This window comes from Pieris napi, chromosome 3, assembly GCF_905475465.1.
Source record: "Pieris napi chromosome 3, ilPieNapi1.2, whole genome shotgun sequence".
NCBI classification, from domain to species: domain Eukaryota; kingdom Metazoa; phylum Arthropoda; class Insecta; order Lepidoptera; family Pieridae; genus Pieris; species Pieris napi.
The window spans coordinates 8,096,658-8,122,487 of NC_062236.1; the positions used below are offsets into that span (position 1 = coordinate 8,096,658).

A 25,830-nucleotide genomic window follows, 5' to 3' on the forward strand; every position below is an offset into this window, starting at 1 on the left:
TATCGAGGACTTGAAATTGTATTGTGTTATTAATTTGAGTCAACCGTTGAAATTACAGTAAACGATCAATATATATTTATCGTTTTTAATTCAAACATCATATGCTTAGATCAAACAATGAGTGATTTTGGTTATAGTCCGCTCTTAAGCAACAAAATAAAAAATTACCTTATTTTTTAGCAACGGCATAATCTTACACGCATTATACTTTGGACAGTCATGTACGCACCACAGCATACATGTGTCCAAATTATTTAACACTGAACTGCTTTGGTGATCGACCTCGTCAGCTATACTTTTTATTGCAACAGCAACTCATCATTACAATAAATATATTTATTTAACATTTCCTACAATCGTGAGATAGCCTTAAAATATTTATTTATTTAATGGTATTTAACTGAGCAATATTGTTTGACATATTTTTCTTTCCAGCGATTGTCTCCGCCTTGTTCGGCGCCGGGTATCGACACCGCATATGGGCCCAATACTCACATTACACAGACCACTATCACACATGTTCGAGCGGCATCACAAAATGGAGAGGAAATAGGTAGCTTTTCTTATTATTAAAAATGTTATACAATTTTGAACATAATTCGTCATTAATTACATAGTACCTCTTAGTCAAAGTAATAATATTAAAAATAATCCAGTGACGCTACAAGCCTAAATAGATCTTGTCCTCAGATTGCATCCGCTTCTTTGATCATTTTTTATTTCATATAATGTCCATTAGCGAAATTATTTCTTTATGGACATTGCAATAGATAGTGTGAACTTTGAAACGTCATCCTAAAGTTGATCGACTGAATGGTTACAATTGGTACAGGAGAAAGTATGGTTGTAGTCCTGTACCAAGTGTTGTTTTTTCTAAAAACTATAATGGTGCAATTCGCGATTTCTACTAAAGAACGAGCATCTAACAGAAGAATGGGAACAAAATAGACCCAAAAGTTTGTTTCACTGATCTGGGAACAAGAGCGGATTCAAGAGGGTGTCATGGCATCATTACCATATACGATACTGTTAAAAAAATACCATAAACGTTTCGTCAGTGTATTTTTTTAATTTTGAAAAAGAAGAATGAATAGGTGATTGGTATTAGGTAATGATTTACTGACTTATCAACGATGGATCCCGCCTTGTCTGAGAAGTGCGCAATATGTCCTCAATTAGTCCTTAACATAACTTGAAATTACTAATCTTATAAAATACTGTACCATTAATTTAATTCCTATAGCAAATACTATTGGTATTCATTAGTAATAATATTTTACATTATTTCACAGAAACAGACACAGAATACCAAGACGCAAACACAGGTTTATCCCACATATGTACGGTGTCAGAAAACATTGAGCAAAATCTACCGAAACAGGGCAAAGTGGGGCGTTTTCGGGCGCGAATAGCTCCAGGACACCACAAAATATGCCTCAAAAATCCCAAAGAATCGAAAGAAAAACCTCAAACTCCGACTAACCCTCATGGTCATCATCATACAAAAAATGTTAATCATCATCAGTGCTGTGGCGCGTTTGGAAATCCACACGTGAGACATAAATCCAGTAACCCCAGTTGTCATTTAATCTAGTCTTTTTATTGTTTTTAATATTTTAAAAGTACAAAGTAAGGTTAAGGTTTTAATGTCAGTACGGGTACTCTCAACTCGCAATAGCGATCCCGACTTCAATATTCATTTTTGTACCGCGCGATCATTGGTACATCAGCGCTACGGATATTAAGAAAACTGCAATAGGGTCAATTTAATAATTGCCATCAGTCAGTTCACTCAAAACATTGTAATAACATTCAGTTTACTATTTAGAACGGATTTTTTTTGTTATGTTTAGAATGGTTTATTAATCAGTGGCGCTACAACCTTTTTAATTCTGGCCCTCTGTATTTATTTCATGAGCATTTGTTAATCTAATAGGCAAGTAAGTGATCAGCCTCCTGTGCCTGACACGACGTCGACGTTTTCGGTCTAAGGGACTTCCCTTAGACCGATCCCGGTTTCCTCACGATGTTTTCCTTCACCGTTCGAGCAAATGTTAAATGCGCACCTAGAAAGAAAGTCCATTGGTGCACAGCCGGGGATCGAACCTACGACCTCAGGGATGAGAGTGGCACGCTGAAGCCACTAGGCCAACACTGCTCTGTCTTGAATTGTTTATTAGTAGAAGTAAAACGTAAAATTACCTACTACTGTCATTATTATATTATAGCAATCGGAATGGAAAAAGTTAAGCAATTGTGGAGTTCCATCAAAAAAAATATTAGATTATGTACGACGTTACAAGATACCTTATTAAATATTGATTTTGAGACATAACATCAAAATTGCATATGAAAACGACGGGATCGCTGTGGCCATCGTATTGAAAGCTAGTACCGGCGCGGAACACTCTATTTTGTAGGGTTGTTCGAATGAAACCTAAATGTATTTTAAAGAGAATGTTACAAAGAACGAACTTTAAGAACTTCTTTCTGAGTTGTTCAGGACTGTTGCAATGTGGCTTTTCTCTGGTTGACTTAATTTGACGGACGCATTATTATATTAAATGTTATGCTTAAGAGGGTATTGTAGAATATTTTATATCTTACGATTGTATATGTAGTGCAACACGGCACGTTGGTTAGTAATGCGTAGATGATGCGTAGATTTTGTGGAGGAAGGAAGATGATGCTCCTCCTTCGACCAACATAGAGGATAGTCTAACCACTAATTGTCAAAGTCAAATCATTTATTTCAATTAGACCACCTAAAATGGCACTTTTAAACGTCAAACAAAATACAAAGAAGATTCTAGTTGCCCCTTCCAAAAGTTAGTTTCGTGTGGAGAAGAATGGGCAAGAAACTCCACACTTACTCTTTTAAAATAGGTTTACAATATTTTGTTTACATTAGTTAAATAATTATATGTGAAGACAATGTACTCTTAGAATAAAACTACTATATTAAAAAAGTTAGTATACCTACATGTTCCTCACATATTTACAAATATCGAAACCGTAGAATATTATACATTAAAGAGTAAAGTGTCCGGCCCGAAGGGCACAGATGCTAAGGTCGAGAAGTGGTATATATACTATATATCCCTAGCAGTCCGAATAATTTGGTTAGCACATTTCAGCGTATGACGGCATCGCAGTGATTATAGTCCTTTGATAGATTGATTGTAGATAGATGTAGCTGTTGTTACAAGTCTGTGTTTCAAAGAAATAAAGTAAATCCTCAAAATTTAGATAGTTGTATATTTAGTTCTAGTGTAGGCAACTCTATTTCTTATAAAGGCTTGATGTTTGTGTCAGGTAAAAATTTTATAAAAAGTATTTAATAAATGTTGGAGATAATCATTAGCTATGGTGGTTCATTACTCAATGCTTGTTTAAGTTTCTAGTTTTAGGATTTGTGATGTCACAAATGTTACAAATACAGTATCAAATGCTTTAAATCTTAATCAAATTATATCGCAAATAGGTGGGTTAGATAATATAAAGTTAGATTCATATAGATCTCATAAAGCAAATCCAAAGATATTCCAAAGAAAATATCGTTTCGACGCGAGCTTTACGTAATGACAATAGCAAATAAATATAAGATAAACTATATTGTTTTACTGTTTAACAGTATTAAAATCTGATATGAAATTTCCAAATATTATTAAGATCTTTTAATAGGATTTACCTATAGATTGTGTTGTCTATTTGTATAAAATTATTAATTTCGAGCTATATACTAGTGTAATTTTTAAATTAAGATATTTATATATTCATGTCTACAAAATATCAATTACAATTAGGGTCTGTTTCACAATGTATGGATAAAGTACCAAATAGCTATGCAACACATAAATTATTTGGAAGATAAATTGTGCTATTTGACACATCATTGGACTCATAAGTTATGATGGACTTTATGTGACGAATAGCGCTATCTGACAGTCGTGAAACGTAACAATAGTGTTTATCCTACCAATAAGTAATAAATAGCTAATTTGGAACATAAGTTCCATACATAAGTAGACCCTTAATGTTTTAATAATTTACAAAGACATTAACAAAACTAGCTAAGGTTTAGTTGTGACGAAGATATCATCGATTGATGCTTATAGTTGTGCAATTTTTGCGATAGTTCTTGGGTCAACAAATATATTATATCCTACTATTATAATGTATATCACTATCATAGAGGTTGGAAAAAATTGATGTAGGTCAATTAAACAACTTTTCTAGTCGTTTTGAGATTAATATTGTACTTAAATATATATTTCTTTAATATAAATTAAATGTTTACAATTTTATATTAGAATTACGTATCGTCTTGTAAAATATTTAAGTAACGTCACGTAATTGATATTATGCAAATTTGTCGACAGGTTTAGATTTAATTTAATTTTGTCTATGTCAAGATATGCATACATCTTGACATAGACAAAATTAAATTCCTTCAAGTCCTTCGACTAAAATATTAAAGTTTACACTAAGACAATTGTGGTAGTCTTACTGTGATAGCAAACTTTTTGCTTCATCGCTTGATTGAGCTATCGTTACTTGAAGCATCTATTGATTAAACTAATATATAATTACCATGATGAGACATTTCATCTGAGGATATATTTGTGGTCGAATCTGGCGATTGTAATGTGTATTAATGTAATATAAATAGCATAAAATTGTAATGAAATCTTCATAGTTGGAACTAAACAAGTGACAATCAATTTTAGTCTCTTGAAATTATCTTTTCTTCAATGTGCCATTGAATATGTTATATAAATCACAGTATTTCTATTTTACTAATAATTTAAGCATCATTCTCTCCTATTTGTACATCGAATATATTTAAATAGACTCTTGTTTAAAAGTAATAAATGTGAATCAATTTCTATGCTTTTTAATAACCAAAATATCGGTAATTAATCAATGCAAAACACCAAAACAGAACCACTAATAATTATATACATTATTTAAAAGTGATATCTGATGGGCTTACAGCCTCCTTGATATGTTATTAGGACTAGAAGAGAAACTTGTATACACTATTTTTAGTTTCAGTTTCTGCAATGTTGTCTGAGCACAACACATGTCATTTAAAAGGTCTGAGGTAACAGCCATAGGTAAAAAGTAAACAATAGATAGTCCAGCCCTGCGATTCTGTAACTCACTTTTCGAATTCACACAGCGGTTTTTGCATCGGCGGTCGCTCTCAAATCAGTCGTGAAGCAGTCATTTTATGATTTGGCATTCTGAAAAGGTGGGAGCTTGTAGTTTATTGTTTATCAGAATGCCGCTGTGTGAGTTCGAAAAGTGGGTTACAGAATCGCAAGGATGTACAGCCATCTTGTCAGTACCTGATTGATAAATAACACTTATAAAATTGTCCTTGAGTCTCCGTAGGGCCAGTAACGAGACTGTTATGAGCACATCATATAGATATTTTTATGTGTTGTTGTTTCGCCGGAGATCGAACCCTGGATCATGTTTTATTAAATGACAAACTATTATAAAATAAAACAAAACGTGCTTCGAAATCTTTATTATTAAAAAATAAAACTATTGTAAAAAAGTTTTTGTTAATAAAAGCTGCTTAAAAATAACTTCAACCTTAATGAAAAAGCTGTATTGAGCAAAATGTTATTTACAAACGAATTTTATTTATTGATAAATAATATAACACATACTACGTACAATATAAAATACTTTATTAAATTTATCATTTAAAATTTCTAATTAACTTATTAAACACAAGGTTAATAACTTAAAACATTGTATTGCCCTTTACTTTTAAAAATTTATTTTTTAATAATATTTAAATATTTGTTACAATACGATGACCTTAAAACAATTTAATTGTGCACCTCATTGCTTGGTCAGTTGTAATATAAATGTTATTATATTAACTTCGAAATGAACACTGAAGTTTATGTAAAAAAAATATTTATCCTTACATTAATTAATAATATATTAAACAAAATTATTAAACTATCATTTCTTTATAGAAAGTTATTCAAAGCTCAACTCCGTTCCCTTCAAATGCTGTTCAGCCCAGTCATCAAATCGCCGAGACAGATCATCAGACATAAAATTCTTCCAATCTCCAATTTCCCCCTTTCTAATGAAACGCAATGACGTCTGTTCCAAGTAGCTTTTGCCAAAGGACTTTTCCAAGATGCCTTCTAAATTCACGGCACGATTCTGTTTCATGTTTTGGAAGGATAGATGATCGCAAAGCTTGTCTACTTGTTCGTCGGACATATTTTTGTTGAGGAATGTCGCTGTTTTACGTACGACCATTGGTAGGTCGCGTTTCATTTCCTCGAATTTTATGAAAAGTATGTTCGGGTCGTGGCGACGTTTCCAGAAACCTGGGGGAGCAAATCATAAAAATTACACTTTTTTTTTTTTTTGATGGCTCTGGCACGGTTTGTGCATTAGCCAGCGTCAAGTATAGGATTTTTTATAATTCGTGCTAGTCTTTAGAAATTCGACCGTGTCCTCCATGTACGGTTTAGGCACTCGCCCGGTACCGCACAACCCTCCCAAAGGCCGAGAACAAATTTTAAATTAAATTAAAACTTGCCCTCGAACCGGGAATCGAACCCGGTACCCCTCACCTAGCTGCCACTAAATAAGACCGCTAGGCTATGAGGTCCCTCACGTTTATTTTATAGATGGAAAAATCAAAAAATCTATTCCGTACATTGACCAGTTTCCTTCACATTTAGAAAAATAGAAGAATAAATCTGCCAACTAATTTTTTTTTTTAGTTTTAATAGTTTAATTGGTCTACAATTTTAGTGTTAGGTACAAAGTGCGGTTAGTAAACATTTATAATTAATTTGACCTAATCTAATATTGCATTTACGAGTTTATGATACAGGTATTTCACCATCTATCTTTTTTGACAATATACTTAATGCTATCTATTATTGTGAGAGACTGGTGCTTGAAAAAGGTTGGGAAAACCTGTTATTACATGAATACAGAAGAATAGCAGATAAAACAAGCATATTTCCTTGAATGTTTTAGAATATTAAAGTACGGATTTAAGTTAAAAAAATCTACAATATGCCAGATTGTAAAGCCGGGACAAAAATGTATGAAATAAATATATTTTAAAAGGCTTGACTCACCAAGTATATGGTTCCAGACTGGACCAAACGGCGCATGATCTCTCATGAACAAATCACAGAACTCTTCAAAACTGCCTTTTAATCCGTGAACCAAAGTGCAGTAGTGGTAATAGGATACAACCATATCTTTAGGGTTGCGGGACGTGTAAATTACCTACGTATAACATATAATAAACGATACATATAACATACAGCAATGATTGTCATGAAATACTAAAACAGTAGAAAGTCTCTTATAAACGTTTCAAACACATCACACACACATAGACAGAAGCATTTCTACATCTGTGTTCATCATTTATTTTAATCAAGTAGGTAGTAGATCAGCCTTCTGTCCTGTCGTAGATTTAAATTATGACTATGTTATGTTGGTTTCCTCACGATGTTTATCTTCGCCGTACGCGCAAGTGATAATGTGCAGATGGGGTCCAAACTCCATCAGAATCCCTCAATTTACCGCTAAGCTAAACGTTTCCCGAAGACAATAGTTAGATTGTAGATTTTAAAATCTATTGCTTAGATTTTATCGCGGGCCTTGAGCGCGGCGACCGAATCAAGAAATTCCGTAACGAAATAAACCTAACACACGATGACGTGATATAGGTGCGGCCAATACGCGTTAGAGCGGGACAACGCATACTGCGTCTCACATCGGTCTGGCGTGATCGGTGCCGTAGCGCAGGTGCGTAGAGTGAGACAGACTATATAGGCGTGTAATTCTGAGTCTGGTAGAGTGGTAGATTTAATTAATATCAAAGAAAAAAAAAACTGCATAAATAAATAATTATAGCCGACCTTCGGTTTTGTGGTCCCGTCATCCTTAACGATCTCAGTGGGGAGCAGGTCCCAGGGTAGATGGCTACGGATGTACCGCGGGTGAGGTAGACGATACTTTACAAGATCCACTGAAGTGCCTTTTACAGACTCGTCATGCCATTCCGCGTGGCCGTCCACCATTATACAGCTTAGCTCCACCAATGGACACCGGATCTGAGTATTTTATGCTAATATAATATGTATATTTAAATTAATATTCATTACTTTACCTTTTTACAAACTTCAAAAAAATGAATAAAAAAACAGTAAAAGGAACCATTTTGAGAAGCTTTAGAATATTCTTTCGGTATATTTGTTGGGAAAGCAGGTATGTACTAAGAACTGAAATTTGTAGTTTTAGTTTTTGTACTATTTGTAACGTTAACACAATATTTGAGGACTATAGTAGTAATTATTTTCTTAATATTAGTTTTGTAAAAATATATTTTTTACTAAACTTAACCTTTACTTTTACCTACTATTTTTTCACTAAAATTATAGTGACATAGATTTTTATCGTTATATCGTATTATTTATGAGTTAAATCGTGTAAAATCCTAACATTAAATATTGTTAAGTTATAGAGACAACAGCATCCTATTTGATTTCTTATAAAATATAGCCCCATTTTTAAATTATAGTGCGTATAGCTAGAGTTATCGGCAAGGGACCAAAAATTATGTATTAAAACAATTTAGCCTTTTTAACATGCATATGATATTATAATATATATATATATATATATATATGTATACATTGTCAGCACTATTACAAATTATACCTTTTTTGGCACATAAGTTAACGTACTAGTAACGGAACTAACTTGTTGTATAGATTTGGCTCCTTCATAGTCCAAGTCGTGTCCAATCAGCCACACCATTTCTTGTGCCCACGTCGAGCCTTTAATTTTATTATTAATTTATTATAATTAAATTATATTTAATTATTATAATTATTTCCTCAAAATGCAAAAGTATAGTACACTTTATATAAATATATTTTTTATAACTAAGAAACAGGTTTAATTAATAATCTGTGCCCTTCGTTGCTGCGCCCGGGAAGTCTACGTTTAATTCCCAAAACAATAACTTTTTAGTGTTAAAAAGTTATTGTTTAAAAGAAATTTTTATTATTATTATTTGGCTTATGCTTGATTAAAAGAAATTTAATGACAAAATTCAGAAATTATGCCCACGAAGCGAAGTATTAACTACTAAATACATTTTCAAATATGTATATATACCTATAGATATGCTATGATATATATATGTCTATAGATATTTGAGCTAGATCAAATAACAGAGTTCAGAAGAAAAAATGTACAAAAAAGAATATCACCCGTTCGTGGATACGAGCACATCCAGACATCGCTTTCCAAAACTTCCATGTCTAGTATATCTTGACCGATGGTCATATAATCCGCTGGTAAAATCACGCGGCCAGGATTGATTTCTACCATGCAATCTTTTTTATCGAACATGTTATCCAGCATGGTGCCAGTTTCTTTGTCTAACTTCGAAAAGGATAGCACCGGTTTTGTTCTCATTTTGAAAAATATATATGTAATCACAGATAAAAAATTAACATTAGTATTACACAGAAGACGTCCAGTGGCCGCCTCTTGGGGAAACGCAATGGTTGCGTGCTATATTATTGCGTGGATAGTTTTCCTTAACTCTCACTTCAATGGAGTGTTCACATTCCTTTTGGATAATTTTATTTGCTATTTGAAATATATTTGTTTGCAACTCAGCGTAAATCACATCATTTATTTGCTTTAAAACATTATATTTTATTGAAAACTACAATTCCCTCGGTAAAGTATATTTTTTCAAATAATTACTAATACTAAAACTATTTTGTTCATAGAAAATTCAAATAAATACTTGCTATATAAATACTCTTGTTATATAAATAAAAGTAAAAAAGCACTTCACGAAAAACTTGTTGTCTTTAAAAAAGAACATAGAAATAACATTTACTAATATTTCAGTCTACATAGTAAATAAAATAAGACTTCATATTATATTAAATTAAACAGCCTGTATAGGTTTACTTATCTTCCGTGTTCCTGTATAACCACTTTCTGTTTCTTACATAGAATTGTACGCAAAGTGCATTGAAGTGCAACGGTAAAACCGTTATAATAGAGTAAAATAATATGGTATTAATAACTTACTCTTACATTTAAATTTGCTCCCCAAAACAACTTATTTTTTCCTGAAACTGGTAGAAAAACAAAATCGAAAAACATGCTTACTTAATTAATATTCCTCTTTTAAACATTGCTACTAGCGCCTTTATATTTTATTTGGTTTGTGAACCAATAAGTTTTAGTAAACTTCCCGCGTTTTTTGAATGCCCGTTTCCGTTCAAGTGTGAACGAAACCCTCGTCGCGCATGTATTCATAACAATTATCAAATACGCCGAAGTTAAATACATTTAACACTGTTAATTATTTATAAATATGAAACACTAAGATCCAAATATAATTAAGAGCGATGAATTTTAGTCAACTTCCCGCGTCTTTTGATTTCCCTTTTCCGTTCTAAAAAACCCGCGTCGCGCATGTTGTCATGACAACCACCAAGACCCAAGTACGCCGAAATTCAATATATTTAACACGGTTAATTTTTACATCTTAAACTTAAACTATAAACAAAAATCATGTCTAAAGTAGCAAATGTTAATTCCAGTTTTGCGTACGAAATCTTAATGTATCTAAACTCATTTTATTTAGGAATGTTTTTCGTTTGCGAAGTGGCCATGGGTATTTTAAAAGCGATAAATGTATCCTACCCAGAAAATGCTTTATTGACTGAAGCTGGTATATTTTGTGCGTTATGTTTGGTAGAAGTCATGCGTATATTTCTTGGCAGGAGAGGAAACCTTGCTAGTAAAAGTAAGTTGTTATGATTATTGATCTAAAAGGTACAAGGTTACGTAATTAAAGCCAGATTTTTGTGGTCATATCTCTTAGGATAAAAACAAGCATAAAACAATTTTTTTTTGTGACTTAAGTGTTGAGTAGGTAAACATGATTCATTCTATGGTTCTAAATGGATTAAAGAGTAATTATTTTTCAGAGATACCTGTATTTTTCTCAGTCATCCTTACAATACCATCAGCTGTTGGAGTATGCTATTTTCTCATTTATCAAACATATATTCTAAGACTTGAATACATTTGGTGTGCTGTAATGTTAATATTTCATGCATTAGAGCTAGCTTTTGCTATTCTCTTCATTTTTACTGTGTGTAAAAATCATCAGTATGAATAGAATAGGTTTAAAAGTACCTCCTTGCCAAAAAAATATTAATTTTCATCCTACTACATTCCCCAGGGACTCTTTCTTTTATAAATTTATTAAAGGAGGTAAACAATGAAACTTGAAAAATAATGTTTATGAAAACTGTCCAGTTTATTTATAAAATATGCAATTTTTTTACCATATTCATAAAAACTAAATCAGTCTCATTATGCTGTATAAGAGTTTTTACCAGAACATGAACACAAAACAAATAGTAGTTAAGTTTTTAAGACTGAATGAAGTCTTTGTTATGAAGAGCTTGGATTTCATAATAAAATGTCTTTACCAAGCCAAGCCAAAAAATTTTTAAGATCACATTATGTAAATAATCATTCATAATAAGTCTTAACTATTAACAGTACCATAATTCTGATAAATGTAACTTTGAGTTGGCTAAAATAAGCACAAAATAATAATTAAGGAAATAAAATTATAACAATGTTTAACTTCTTTTATTTACTAAGCTAGACTACACATTATAGTTATTCTTCCATTGGGGGTTTAATATGGTCAGGTAAATGTTGACATTCAATTTTAGTAACTTTCAGTGCACAACCTTCTGGCAAGTTTCTTTCAATATATTCCAAATATGTATCACAAGTAGAGCCTGTTAATCGTTGCATGTGTATAAATCTAAAGTATGTTCTGATTTCATATTGAACTCTGTGCTTTTTATAAATATGAACACAACGGAGCAATGTATGTCTTTCCTTTTCAGCTTTTCTGAGTGTCCAACTGCAAATTAGGAATGCATTTTTTAGTATGGTTTTGTTAAATTAGTAAATAATAGACAACAGGAAATATCCTTTAATATTACATGGAACACTAAATTTATAGATTATTATAATTAAAGCTATTGCTACAAATAGAAATACACACAAACCTTTTGGTGACCTCAATGCCTAAATGTGATGCAGCAGCAATGCAAAACCATGAATAGCTCAATAACACTGCAGGATCTATGCCTCTCATCTCAAGCTCTACGCGTTTGTATAATTTATCCAGCTCCACGGGGGTTGACGGTACGCCTTCCAGTGGTTTCATAGGTATCATTGAAATAGCAGACATTTGTCTTAAAGGTGAATAGTTCAACACAAATGGGCCTCGAAGGGCTGCTGTTGAACGCCATAATTGCTGAAAAATTATCCCGTGCTAATTAATAAAGATTTGTTTTGATAATATCTAATATATTCCGAGGACTTGCACATACTTTAGCGAAATTCATTGTCTTATAGGTTAGCAGTACTTGATTCAATAGCACAAAACTAATATTTTCTATTAAATGAACATAATTCTACTTGAGAGATGTTTATTTTAACACAAAATTCGAAATATATGTCACAAATAGGTAACCTATTAATTGTTAACAGTTAAATTGCTAAGGTTATATTATTGATTTTTTTTTTTTAATGGATTGAAATAATTAATAAAATACAAATGTCACAATGTGAAATGACAACTGACGTAACCTTATCCTAGACACTCAGGCTGACAAGTATAACTTCAATACAAATATAAACTGGTACAGGCCAAGAAATGAATAAAAATATATATAAACTGTGATGTATATCTTAGTTCTTACTTCTTACCAGTGTTGCCAACTTGGGGGTTTTTACCCCAAATTTAGGGGTAAACAAGATGTCCGGGGGGTTTTTAGGGGTACATTTATTTAGGGGGTACTATTTATAGAGATTTTTTTTCTCTACAAAGACATGATTCTATAAAATTTATATTAAGCTTCGAACGCAATCAACAAATTCTACCAAATATTAACTCCAAGCCTGGTTACAGCTTAAATATCGAAAAACAATAATTTCAAGTGTCAAATTTGTTCCTTCTGACTGTATGATCGAATCATTTAACATCAATATGTGACTTGACTTGACTTAATGTCCTATAACCCCTAGTTGGGGCAGAGGGCGTCCACAGTGAGTCTCCATCGCGTTCTGTCTTGAGCCTCGTATTTTACCTCGCTCCAAGTTCCGGCTCTCTTTGCCTCGTCTGCGACTGTACGGCGCCAGGTTTGCTTGGGACGGCCTCGTTTCCGCTTTCCTTGCGGGTTCCAATCAAGCGCCTGCTTGGGAATATGATTGGGATCCCTTCGAAGTGTATGGCATATCCAATTCCACTTGCGTCGTTCACAACATCAATATGTACGATTTCAAAAATATCAGCAACAGCAAAACGCAGCGCGATATCCAGGCCGATGCCTTCGACGAAATATTAGAATAATATTGTATTTAAGAAGGAATAAGGTACATTGAAGCAATTAGTTTTTTTATTATAATTCTGTCTCGTTTAACTGTTTCAGAACAGATAAAAAAAGAAAAAGTACAAAAAGCTTTAAAAATAATGTATGAAAAGAAATTGACGAAAATGCAAAAAATTGTCTGCCAAGAAACGTTAAGAAAACCTGAATTCGAAGAAATAAAAGTTAAGAAACAAAAAATAAGAATCGTTTCATCTCTTTGTTATTATTATTCGGTAATTGATTAACATAATTATAATATGTGAAATGTACTCACATTTTCCATTCATATTTAAAATTACCTCTTACCAAGTGTTCAACAAAATCTTTAGGGGTTTTAGATCGACATTTAGGGCTATTTGAAGTTGGACCTAGGGGGAACATTTTGTAGGAGTTGTCAACCCTGCTTCTTACCCTAGTCCGATACAGAATTACAGACTAGGTATATTATGTTTATGTATAATCAATTATCAACAACAATAATTTTACGTCAACCTAACAAGTAACAATCGTTGTTGTGATAACGCTAGTCGCTAATACAAAACAGATATTTTTTACACTGATAATATAATATTACTGCATTCTTAAAAGACAATTTTTTTAAATTGAATTGAAAGTAAAGGAAATTCAATTTAACCAAATACATGTACAAGTTGCATAGTAAAAACAGGGCAAAGTAATTTTAATTCTCTGGATTTTGCCTAATTATAGATTATGGTTGGCATTGGAAGATTGATTCTTTTAAATTTTCTACATCGCCGACGTAATAACTGTGTATCTAACTCAAGTACAAACGAATCATCAGAGCAACCAGAAGGTAACAAGAATACTGACCAAAAATGCAGAGTTTGTCTTAAAGAGGGGTCCGTTCCCATATTTGGGAATCAATTTACAGCCGATATTTCTGAGAATTTTCGTTTAATTACTGATATTGAAATAGATCAAAACGATGTCTTTCCAAAGTATCTGTGTGATGAATGTCATTCCAAGCTTCAAAATGCAATAGACTTGAGGAATACTGCAAAAGTCTCAGACAAAATTTTAAGGGAGTTGCCTTCAGATACTAATGAAGATGCAGATGACTTCATATATGAAACTCAACCCATTAGAAAACAAACCAAAACAACCCGCGATGAAAGTTATATATGTGTAAAATGTGATAAAACATTTAGGGTATTCGAGGAGTATACTGAGCACATCTCTATAGACCATGAAAATGCTTCTCGCCAGTGTCCTATTTGTAACAAGATATACAAAGAAATTTACTTTAAAAGACACTTATCTTTACATAACAAAACACAGTTTATTTGTGATATCTGCGGTAAACATTCATTCTTCAAAGGCGAATTTACAAGACATCGCCTGACACACTTCTATCACCTTCCTTTTAAGTGTACTCTTTGTCCATACAGGGGGAGATTTCCAGAATCTCTAAAATTACATATGCGTACTCATACTGGTGAAAAGCCCTATCAATGCACACAATGTCCATCACGTTTTCTAACTAAGAGTAATCTCAATAAACATAGTTTAACCCATAGAGATAGTTATGATTTTAAATGTGAGTGTTGTGGAAAGGGTTTTCATAATAAAAGAACATATGACTTACACTGTAGAATCGATCATGGTGGCATTAAGGAACATGTTTGTAACATATGTAACAAAGCATTTGGATATCGTAAACAAATGATGAAGCATCAATTAAAAGTACATAAAAGAGAGAAATTAAGGAGTGGTAGGATGCCAATTTATTTACAAATACAACAAATGCAAAAGGAACAGCAAGAATACAGAGAAATAGATAGCATGTAAGAAATACTGAAGCAGAAAATTTATCATTTTAATAGCTTTGCCTTATTAGCACATATTTATTAAATATTCTGTATGCTACAATGCTATTAGAAATCCTTAAGAAGGACACAGGTACTTATTACAGACGGGTGGTATCTTCCAGGCAATCTCCTCTTATATAAAAGTAATAAAAAAACTGGATGGCACAAGATGGCAAAACCTACAAAGAAACAAATAATAGATGTAGGGATTTTGTATAATATATACAGCTGAATAAAAAAGATGTTTTTGTTTTATTTATTTTTATTTTTACATTCAGCCAGTTACCTACTAAAATTAAAAGCTTATAAAAAATATGGACTTCTACATTCTAAAGACAACAAATGTGTTTACGCAGTGATGATAAGGGACAAATAAGTACAATTAGGTTGATTTGTTTCCCTGGTGTGTCTATTCCTGAGTTAAAATATTGAAGAAATTTGTTTTGAAATTTTGAAACAAAAACCAAAGTATAAATGTATTAAAATTAAATTACGATACTGGAAATTATTTAAAAATACCCATTAAGTTTTTTAAATGCTTATGCTAATTTCCATACAACTAAGCTAATTCTCACACAGATAGAAATGTCATATTATGAACATGTATTGCAGAGACTTGTATTTCAGGAGTCCTGTCATTTCCCAGTCACATTTAAAAATATATAAATACTCTTTGATTATCTGATTTTTTTAAACATATTATTTTAAAAAGTCAATTCCAATTAGAATGTCATTATATTTTACGATTTGGTATCAATTTTGCCATACACTATAAATTCTTAAATGGCAAACGAAGCTGAAGAGACTATACGCAAGCTTTCCATGCACAAAGGAGTAGTAGGAGTTGTAGTGGTGAATGGCGAAGGAATACCCATTAAATCGACTTTGGATAACCACGTTTCTGTGCAATACGCCGGTCTGCTTAGCTCTTTGGTGGACAAAGCGAAGTCTGTCGTCCGTGATCTAGATCCTACAAACGACCTCACATTTCTACGTATTCGAAGTAAGAAAAGCGAAGTTATGGTTGCTCCAGACAAAGACTTTGTTCTGATAGTCGTTCAAACCCCAGTTGAATGACGAAGGCTTTCGCCCTTAAGGCATTTTAGATTTAACTTATATTTCAATACATTATTAGGAACTTTAATTCTTCAAAAATAAAACATTTCAAGAATTTCAATAAGTTTATTGTACTTAAGATTTGGTGCTTAAAGTATCTCTACCACATATTGCCCCTGCCACGATAACCTCCACGGTTTCCAAACCTACCGCGGTTGCCGTATCCCCCTCTATTACCATAACCACCTCGGTTACCAAAACCAGCTTGATTGTCGTAGCCGCCTCGGTTACCTATCCCAACTTGATTGCCGTAGCCGCCTCGGCTACCTAACTCAGCTTGATTGCCGTAGCCGCCTCGGTTACCTAACTCAGCTTGATTGCCGTAGCCGCCTCGGCTACCCATCCCAGCTTGGTTGCCGAAGCCGCCTCGGCTACCCATCCCAGCTTGGTTGCCGAAGCTGCCTCGGCTACCGAACCCACCTGGGCCACCAATGCTTCCACGATTATCACCAAGGCTACCATTTTGTCCATAACCCTGGTTTCCGCCGAACCCGGAGCTACTTCCGAAACCCCCCCTAGGTCCATTAGTGCCCCAGCCTCGATTATAGCCCCGTTTCGGTCCATCTGACCGGAATGTTGGGACAGATATTTCTCTACGTATTTCATAATCACCGGCTGTGAACTGACACAAAGCTCTTACACAGTTAAGTACCTGAAAATAAAAAGTGATATTAAAACTGTGTTAACCAATTTTAACACGGTAAAAGCGGTTATTATAATTATGGTAACACTATTGTTAGTCTACGTTTCGTTTTGAGTCGTATACTAAGGCAGTTCTTAGTAAAAATTTGTGATAACTTATTGCTGACCTTACTGACCCCACTTTCCGATTAGCCCTTTACATCACGTCTTCAGTACTAAATCTTTTAATACAATTGTCTAAAAAAAGTGTAATTTCAAAGCTTTATTTAAAAGGTGAAGACATTTACTTATTAAGATCCTTTTTTTATTTCTCTATGGGCTATACATGTTTTGAATTGTAGTTTAATTAAGTTAAACAATTAAAACGACTACAATATCAGTCAACATTATTTACCTAGAACGAATTTTGATTAAACTTGGACTATTCTTCTAAGAGGAATGTGAGGAGTATACCTGCATTATATCATAAGGTCCTTCACCATTTAGATAGGACATTCACTATTAAAAAATTAGCCCACATAAGCCTTAATAGGTCGTCGTACTAACATATTACCCAACTCTAAAAATATAGTATACATTAAGGTCAACCTATTTTGAAACACAGGTTAAAACAATGTTCTATGACCCTCTTTGCAAACGTTGCCTCTTACCTTCTGTTCAGTCGGTGAAAATTGCAAAGCAGCATCTGGTTCCGCGGCCGCTCTCTCAACAATGCGTTCAATGGCGGGCCGAAGAGCTGCTATCAGCGCCGCGGTACGAGGTGACATCTCAAAGTTAAGCCAGTTGTCTAAACGGATAACGTTGTCAATCTGGTGGAAAACATCTTATCATTAAACTTACTACTACAGATATTAAACACAAATTTCTCAAGGCATGTATAAATATGCTATGAAATATTAGTCAGATAGGGGGAGCATTCAAGTATTACGTAACGAAATTTGGTGTGTGTGTGTGTGTGTGTGTGTGTGTGTATGTGTGTGTGTGTGTGTGTATGTGTGTGTGTGTATGTGTGGATCATTTTGTAAAGCGCTACGATGCGGGGCGGGGATTGAATTACGCGTTATTGTTAATATTATTTTCGACTTTCCAGTACTTTACACCACATAATGGTAAACTTTTAGGAAAGAGTCACTGGGTGGTCACGACAGTTTGCTATCGGGTACAGAATAACGTTATGGTGTCAATAATCTCCAAAAATTGCGTGACGTAATACTTGAACGCTCCCAGGAACAGTTTTTATTGGCAATAAATAATAGTTTAAAAAAACTAAAAAACACGCTTTTAAAGCACATCAAACTAAAAAATGAAAAATAATTTTTAATTTAGGCTGAAAATGGTAATGAACAAAAAATACTGGTTTTATTGTGAAAAAGCGTGTGGCGCTCTGTGCCATATTTTTCGTCTATCGAGCAACCCACGCTTTTTTTAAACTATTATTTATTTTTTAGTTAAATTTTTTTTCCTTTATTTTTCGGATTATTGCATTGTCATCGATCTTTGACAGTTGCGCAAAGTTTGAATTAAATCTGTCCGTTAAAAGTGGGTCAAAATCGAGTCCGAAGGAGTCGGTTACATACATACATACATACAGGTGAAGCTAATATAAAGTGTGTAAAAATAATTGTCGTTTTTAGTATTTTTCTTTACTTATTATTTAAGTCTCGTTCTGAATGTCACTCCAATTAGAAATATAGCTTGCTTCCCAATCTAGTCTTGAGAACTGTCACATACTTCGTTGAGAAAATATTTAGATGCGATTTTGATGCACCTTTCAGAAACTCGACAATTTGACATTTTTATAGATATTTATAAGTTCTAAAACAACGTGTATGCATACAATTATACAAGAAAATATGACATCACAAATTTTACACACATACACATCAATTATATTAGAACACACGCAAGCAAGGGAAAAAATTAAACAAGCAACCACAAAATAAAAAATAATAAAACTAAATAAAACTTAAACCTCATTAAACAAAGTTACGGTAAGTTGGAAGACTTGTAAAATCTATCAATATTTTCATCAAAGTTAGTAATCATGTTGTAAGAGCGAGATAGCCTATTCACTGGACTCTAGAATTACAAAGGTAGAAAAATTTGTAAGAAGGTTAGTATGAGTATTAAAGTTAAAAATGTATACAAATATATATCAATGAAGTTATGTCGGAGTTTTAGAGTTTCTAACTTGAATAGTCCAAACGAGCGTTATAAGTTTTGCAATAGACCACGCAAGTGTAGACGATTGCAACGCTTTCTAAGGAAACGTCTTTTATACAGGGTGGCCAAAAAGTCGTGGATCAAACGCAAATAGGGGATAGATGAGGTCATCAGCTGCAAAAAATTGTTCTACGGGTGGTCTCTAAGCTCAACTTAGTTAACAACTTAATAACCCTGCAGAGTTATAATTTGTTTTGCGTTTTTATAAGAAAATTGACTTTTTTTTACTAATTCTCATTAAAATTCGAAAATATCTACATGTATCTTTTCCATAATATCCACTAGATTGGTACTGATGAGTTCTTGCGTTAGACATACTATTTATAATTATTTATTGAGTGTATTGAAGATAATATTAAGTTATACGTTATAAATTTTTTTCATATCAAATTTTTTGTTTACTTCGGATCCCACTGTGAAAAAAAATTATTCTACCGAAAAGTGACCCTGTATTACAAGTTTTGGCGCATTTAATAGGGATTCTGAAAACGTATTACACATGGCCATGAGTCGCTCTAATATCTTGCTAGGAAGAATTACAAACAACTATTGTGAAATAATTGTTGACCAGCCTGTATATATTATACCAAATATTATTGAAGTGAAACTTCTTTATCGGGGTTGGAAAAAAATTTAGTGTAACATTTTTTCGTTACGCGCCATCTTTTGAAGTGAAACTTCTTTATCGACGTATGGGAGAAATTTTGTAGCAGGTTACGCGCCATGTTGCTTTTTGAAGTCAAACTTCTTTATCGGCGTTGGAAAAAAATTTACACACATTTGTCTCATTTTTCAGTTACGCGCCATTAGTAACAAAAATATATAATAACGATAACAATGATAGTAATACTAATAATTCTATTACAATTAATGAAATTCTGTAATCTTAGTAGTACAGTAATAAGTTAAAATGAAATAATTGTATTTGTATTCATGTCTATGATAATAAAAGCCTTTTGTTAAATTTTATCTAATTTAACTTTATTTAACCAATTTCTGTAAAGTTGCATATTATAGTAGATCATTTTTCGAAAAATAAGGTCATAAAGAAGTTTCACTTCTTACGTGTGTACACCTAGTATAGGCAGCGGCACGTAAGTCTAGCGCTGGCCGATACGTGGAGGCGATTCCTTTTTTTTTTTTTTTTTTTTTATAGAATGGGCGGCAAACGGGCAGGAGGCTCACCTGATGTTAAGTGATACCGCCGCCCATGGACACTCTCAGTGCCAGAGGGCTCGCGAGTGCGTTGCCGGCCTTTCAGGAATCGGTAAGCTCTTTTCTTGAAGGACCCTAAGTCGAATTGGTTCGGAAATACTTCAGTGGGCAGCTGGATCCACATAGTGGTGGTGCGCGGCAAAAACTGCCTTGAAAAACGCTCAGTTGTGGAACGGCGGACGTCGAGGTGATACGGATGGAATTTCGTATTCTGTCTCGACGTCCGATGATGAAATTCAGCTGCAGGTATTAATCCGAACAACTCCTCTGAACACTCTCCATGGTAAATGCGGTAGAAGATGCAGAGTGACCCCACATCTCTACGCAACGCCAAAGGATCAAGCCGCTCGGAGAGGGATTGGTCGTCGACGATTCGAACCGCTCTGCGTTGTATACGGTCAAGTGGAAGGAGCTGGTACTGGGGAGCCCCCGCCCAGAGGTGAGAGCAGTATTCCATGTGGGGCCGAATTTGCGCTTTATATAGTTGCATGCGGTGGCCCGGAGTGAAGTACCGCCTCGCCTTGCTGAGCACACCAAGCTTTTTGGAGGCTAATTTAGCCTTTCCCTCTAAGTGACCGCGAAACTGAACGTCGTTCGATATGTCAACGCCAAGTATTCCAATGCTGGCTGTGGCTTTAAGAAGAGTGTTTTCGAAAAGAGGAGTAGCGACAAAGGGTGTTTTTTTAGCGGAAAACGCGCAAACTTGTGTCTTCTTGGGGTTAAATTGGACTAGGTTTTGTCTGCCCCAGTCTGAGACTCCACGTAGTAGAGTTTCGACTTCAGACACAAGTTTGTTCCGGTACTCATCAACAACTGCCCGAGAAATACCTGCCCGGCCAGTGTAAAGAATATCCCCAGTGCTGTCATCCGCATAGCAGTGAATGTTGCTAAGTTGCAACATATCATTGATATGCAGAAGAAATAGGGTCGGGGATAGAACACAGCCTTGTGGGACCCCAGCGTTCACGGGTTTAAGGTCGGAACATGCTCCGTCGATGACGACCTTGATGCTCCGATCGGCCAGAAAGCTGGAGATCCAATCGCATAATTTCTCGGGAAGCCCATAGGCTGGAAGCTTCGAGAGCAGTGCTCTGTGCCACACCCGATCGAAGGCTTTCGCTATGTCCAAACTTACCGCCAGCGCCTCCCCCTTGACTCAATTGCCTCTGCCCACCTATGGGTAAGGTATACAAGGAGGTCACCAGCTGAGCGACCACGACGAAAGCCGTACTGAGAATCGCTAATCAACTGGTGGCCTTCTAGATAACTCAAGAGCTGGCAATTAATAATGGTTTCCATTATTTTGGAGAACAAGGAGGTTATAGCTATTGGGCGATAGTTGGACGGATCAGAGCGATCGCCTTTTTTTGGGATCGGATGTATCGAAGCGGTCTTCCAGCACTTCGGGACAGTGCCGAGCGAGTACAGGTACCGGAAAAGGCGCGTTAAGACCGGAGCCAACTCAGGAGCACAAATACGCAGCACAATTGGGGGGATACCATCCGGCCCGCTCGACTTATGAATGTCCAAGGAAGATAGTGCTTTGCGGACAGCACGTTGCCGGAATGTGATTTCCGGCATCGAGGAATCACACCGCGAAATGGTCGGTGGTGATCTCCCTCGGTCATCCAAAGTCGAGTTGGACGCGAAGAGACAGCCCAAAAGGTCGGCCTTCTCCTTCGCAGTGTGGGCCAGAGATTCATCCTCCCTGTGCAGTGGCGGAATGGAGGGCTGACAAAAATTCCCCTGGACAGCTTTGGCGAGAGACCAGAAGGCTCGAGTCCCTGAAGGGAGTTGGGCCAATCTCTCGCCAAATCTGGCAATGTGCTCTGACTTTGCCTTAGTGATTTCCCGTTTGAAGGACCTGGAGGCTGAGTTATATGCTGTTTTAAGTTCGCTGGTATTGGCATCACGAGATTTCGCCGCTTCCGCCCATGCCTTAAAGCATTCACGCTTTCGACGCGAGGCCGCCTTGCAAGAAAATTTAAACCAGGGCTGAGACTTGCCACCGATCGGCACCGCAGAAAATGGAATAAAGAGTTCCATGCCCTGCAGAACCACTTCGGCGACAGAGGCGGCGACGGAATCTGGGGCTTCCGGCGAAAAGCACATAGGCCCCCAAGGGTAGGACGCAAAGAAAGACCACATCCCGTCCCAATCTGCTGACTTATAGTGCCAAATACGGCGACAACCCATAAAGCGGGGCCGTGAAGGGCGCGTAGATGGCACAGTACTCCGGACCACACAATGATCTGATGAACCCAATGGCGGGTCAACAGAGACTTGATAGTTCTCCGGATGTGAAGTCAGCAGAAGGTCCAACAAAGAGGGTTTATGACCATCCACATCTGGTATTCGCGTAATCGCAGGGACCATTTGTGTCAGGTCGTAGGCTAAAGCAAAGTCGTGAAAGGATCTTCCCGCGTGATCGGTAGTTTCAGAGCCGAGCCAATCGGCATGGTGGGCGTTAAAATCGCCAAGTATCACGATTTCAGCGGTAGGAACCCTTTCGAGCAGGGAATCTGTAGCCATTTGAATGTGCTCAATGAGTCGGTCAGTTTCGGTATTTCCGCTATGGGACCTATTAGTACGGGAGGTAGCAACGTTTGAAAAAAAAGAATTTTAGGTCAGCTGATTTTGTGATATGTCTTCCTTCTTGCACTTCCGGTTAGAGTCTGGGCAATCTGGCTGGCGTTAGTGGTTGCGTTCATTAGTGCGCATCCTATCTGTCCAGGTAAAAATCCTGGATTTTAAAAGCATTTTAAGAAGCGTAATTTTTAATTTTTCGTTTTTAAATACGTCTACCTGACATACTTTTTTTATTGCCAGACATTTTTCACGTTGCTAACTATGTGCCAGACGCGATTTTAAGTTTTATTTTTATGAAAATTTCAAAGCATTTTAGAATGTCTGTAATTTTAATATTATGTTATTTAAATATAAGGAAAACTGAAAATGAATTTGCCAGACATTAATTCGGTTGTTAAGTCTTGAATTAAAATGATAAAGTTTTGCAGTATGATGAAGCATTGCATTTTAAGAAGCGTAATTTTTGATTTTTCCTTTTTAAATACGTCTACCTGACATACTTTTTTTATTGCCAGACATTTTTCACGTTGCTAACTATGTGCCAGACGCGATTTTAAGTTTTATTTTTATGAAAATTTCAAAGCATTTTAGAATGTCTGTAATTTTAATATTATGTTATTTAAATATAAGGAAAACTGAAAATGAATTTGCCAGACATTAATTCGGTTGTTAAGTCTTGAATTAAAATGATAAAGTTTTGCAGTATAATGAAGCATTGCATTTTAAGAAGCGTAATTTTTGATTTTTCCTTTTTAAATACGTCTACCTGACATACTTTTTTTATTGCCAGACATTTTTCACGTTGCTAACTATGTGCCAGACGCGATTTTAAGTTTTATTTTTATGAAAATTTCAAAGCATTTTAGAATGTCTGTAATTTTAATATTATGTTATTTAAATATAAGGAAAACTGAAAATGAATTTGCCAGACATTAATTCGGTTGTTAAGTCTTGAATTAAAATGATAAAGTTTTGCAGTATGATGAAGCATTGCATTTTAAGAAGCGTAATTTTTGATTTTTCCTTTTTAAATACGTCTACCTGACATACTTTTTTTATTGCCAGACATTTTTCACGTTGCTAACTATGTGCCAGACGCGATTTTAAGTTTTATTTTTATAAAAATTTCAAAGCATTTTAGAATGTCTGTAATTTTAATATTATGTTATTTAAATATAAGGAAAACTGAAAATGAATTTGCCAGACATTAATTCGGTTGTTAAGTCTTGAATTAAAATGATAAAGTATTGCAGTATGATGAAGCATTGCATTTTAAGAAGCGTAATTTTTGATTTTTCCTTTTTAAATACGTCTACCTGACATACTTTTTTTATTGCCAGACATTTTTCCCATTGTTAACTATGTGCCAGACGCGATTTTAAGTTTTTTTTTATAAAAATTTCAAAGCATTTTAGAATGTCTGTAATTTTAATATTATGTTATTTAAATATAATAAAAACTGAAAATGAATTTGCCAGACATTAATTCGATTGTTAAGTCTTGAATTAAAATGATAAAGTATTGCAGTATGATGAAGCATTGCATTTTAAGAAGCGTAATTTTTGATTTTTCCTTTTTAAATACGTCTACCTGACATACTTTTTTTATTGCCAGACATTTTTCACGTTGCTAACTATGTGCCAGACGCGATTTTAAGTTTTATTTTTATAAAAATTTCAAAGCATTTTAGAATGTCTGTAATTTTAATATTATGTTATTTAAATATAAGGAAAACTGAAAATGAATTTGCCAGACATTAATTCGGTTGTTAAGTCTTGAATTAAAATGATAAAGTTTTGCAGTATGATGAAGCATTGCATTTTAAGAAGCGTAATTTTTGATTTTTCCTTTTTAAATACGTCTACCTGACATACTTTTTTTATTGCCAGACATTTTTAACGTTGCTAACTATGTGCCAGACGCGATTTTAAGTTTTATTTTTATGAAAATTTCAAAGCATTTTAGAATGTCTGTAATTTTAATATTATGTTATTGAAATATAAGGAAAACTGAAAATGAATTTGCCAGACATTAATTCGATTACTAAGCCTAGTTTCAGAGCCGAGCCAATCGGCATGGTGGGCGTTAAAATCGCCAAGTATCACGATTTCAGCGGTAGGAACCCTTTCGAGCAGGGAATCTGTAGCCATTTGAATGTGCTCAATGAGTCGGTCAGTTTCGGTATTTCCGCTATGGGACCTATTAGTACGGGAGGTAGCAACGTTTGAAAAAAAAGAATTTTAGGTCAGCTGATTTTGTGATATGTCTTCCTTCTTGCACTTCCGGTTAGAGTCTGGGCAATCTGGCTGGCGTTAGTGGTTGCGTTCATTAGTGCGCATCCTATCTGTCCAGGTAAAAATCCTGGATTTTAAAAGCATTTTAAGAAGCGTAATTTTTAATTTTTCGTTTTTAAATACGTCTACCTGACATACTTTTTTTATTGCCAGACATTTTTCACGTTGCTAACTATGTGCCAGACGCGATTTTAAGTTTTATTTTTATGAAAATTTCAAAGCATTTTAGAATGTCTGTAATTTTAATATTATGTTATTTAAATATAAGGAAAACTGAAAATGAATTTGCCAGACATTAATTCGGTTGTTAAGTCTTGAATTAAAATGATAAAGTTTTGCAGTATGATGAAGCATTGCATTTTAAGAAGCGTAATTTTTGATTTTTCCTTTTTAAATACGTCTACCTGA

General features: G+C 34.5%; 7 protein-coding genes across 10 annotated transcripts in view; 4 read left to right on the top strand and 3 right to left on the bottom strand.

The window, feature by feature from the left end:
• LOC125048469 (soluble guanylate cyclase 88E) overlaps positions 1-1,754 on the top strand; it is a 39,808-nt gene extending 38,054 nt beyond the window's left edge. Inside the window, exons 15-16 of the mRNA XM_047647121.1 lie at positions 436-553; positions 1,293-1,754. Of these exons, the coding sequence (XP_047503077.1) occupies positions 436-553; positions 1,293-1,594 (420 nt within the window). The 3' untranslated portion in view covers positions 1,595-1,754. The remainder of the gene's footprint in view (positions 1-435; positions 554-1,292) is intronic.
• Positions 1,755-5,764: 4,010 nt separating this feature from the next.
• LOC125048465 (luciferin sulfotransferase) lies at positions 5,765-9,596 on the bottom strand. Its single transcript, XM_047647118.1, has 5 exons — positions 9,291-9,596; positions 8,776-8,852; positions 7,932-8,126; positions 7,137-7,290; positions 5,765-6,368 (listed from the first exon to the last, which is right to left on the bottom strand). Exons 1-5 carry the CDS (start codon positions 9,496-9,498, stop codon positions 6,007-6,009), a joined length of 996 nt encoding a protein of 331 aa, XP_047503074.1. The 5' UTR covers positions 9,499-9,596; the 3' UTR covers positions 5,765-6,006.
• Positions 9,597-10,499: 903 nt separating this feature from the next.
• On the top strand, positions 10,500-11,706 carry LOC125063587 (transmembrane protein 216-like). The gene is made up of 2 exons (XM_047670093.1): positions 10,500-10,855; positions 11,040-11,706. Exons 1-2 carry the CDS (start codon positions 10,621-10,623, stop codon positions 11,231-11,233), a joined length of 429 nt encoding a protein of 142 aa, XP_047526049.1. The 5' UTR covers positions 10,500-10,620; the 3' UTR covers positions 11,234-11,706.
• LOC125063586 (28S ribosomal protein S10, mitochondrial) lies at positions 11,701-12,745 on the bottom strand. The gene is made up of 3 exons (XM_047670092.1): positions 12,474-12,745; positions 12,147-12,397; positions 11,701-11,998 (listed from the first exon to the last, which is right to left on the bottom strand). Exons 1-3 carry the CDS (start codon positions 12,486-12,488, stop codon positions 11,746-11,748), a joined length of 519 nt encoding a protein of 172 aa, XP_047526048.1. The 5' UTR covers positions 12,489-12,745; the 3' UTR covers positions 11,701-11,745.
• Positions 12,746-14,005: 1,260 nt separating this feature from the next.
• On the top strand, positions 14,006-15,580 carry LOC125063585 (gastrula zinc finger protein XlCGF17.1-like). Its single transcript, XM_047670091.1, has one exon. It carries the CDS (start codon positions 14,226-14,228, stop codon positions 15,321-15,323), a length of 1,098 nt encoding a protein of 365 aa, XP_047526047.1. The 5' UTR covers positions 14,006-14,225; the 3' UTR covers positions 15,324-15,580.
• Positions 15,581-15,860: 280 nt separating this feature from the next.
• LOC125063503 (dynein light chain roadblock-type 2) lies at positions 15,861-16,520 on the top strand. Its single transcript, XM_047669983.1, has one exon. The coding sequence runs from the start codon at positions 16,127-16,129 to the stop codon at positions 16,418-16,420; it is 294 nt and encodes a 97-aa protein (XP_047525939.1). The 5' UTR covers positions 15,861-16,126; the 3' UTR covers positions 16,421-16,520.
• The window catches only part of LOC125063502 (dosage compensation regulator), a 36,700-nt gene continuing 27,381 nt past the window's right edge, over positions 16,512-25,830 (bottom strand). For 3 of the 4 annotated variants that reach the window (XM_047669979.1, XM_047669981.1, XM_047669982.1), the window contains 2 exons: positions 17,752-17,910; positions 16,512-17,111 (listed from right to left, as the gene is read on the bottom strand). In XM_047669979.1, the coding sequence (XP_047525935.1) occupies positions 16,560-17,111; positions 17,752-17,910 (711 nt within the window). In that variant the 3' untranslated portion in view covers positions 16,512-16,559. The remainder of the gene's footprint in view (positions 17,112-17,751; positions 17,911-25,830) is intronic. The other variant, XM_047669980.1, reaches the window with a different exon arrangement.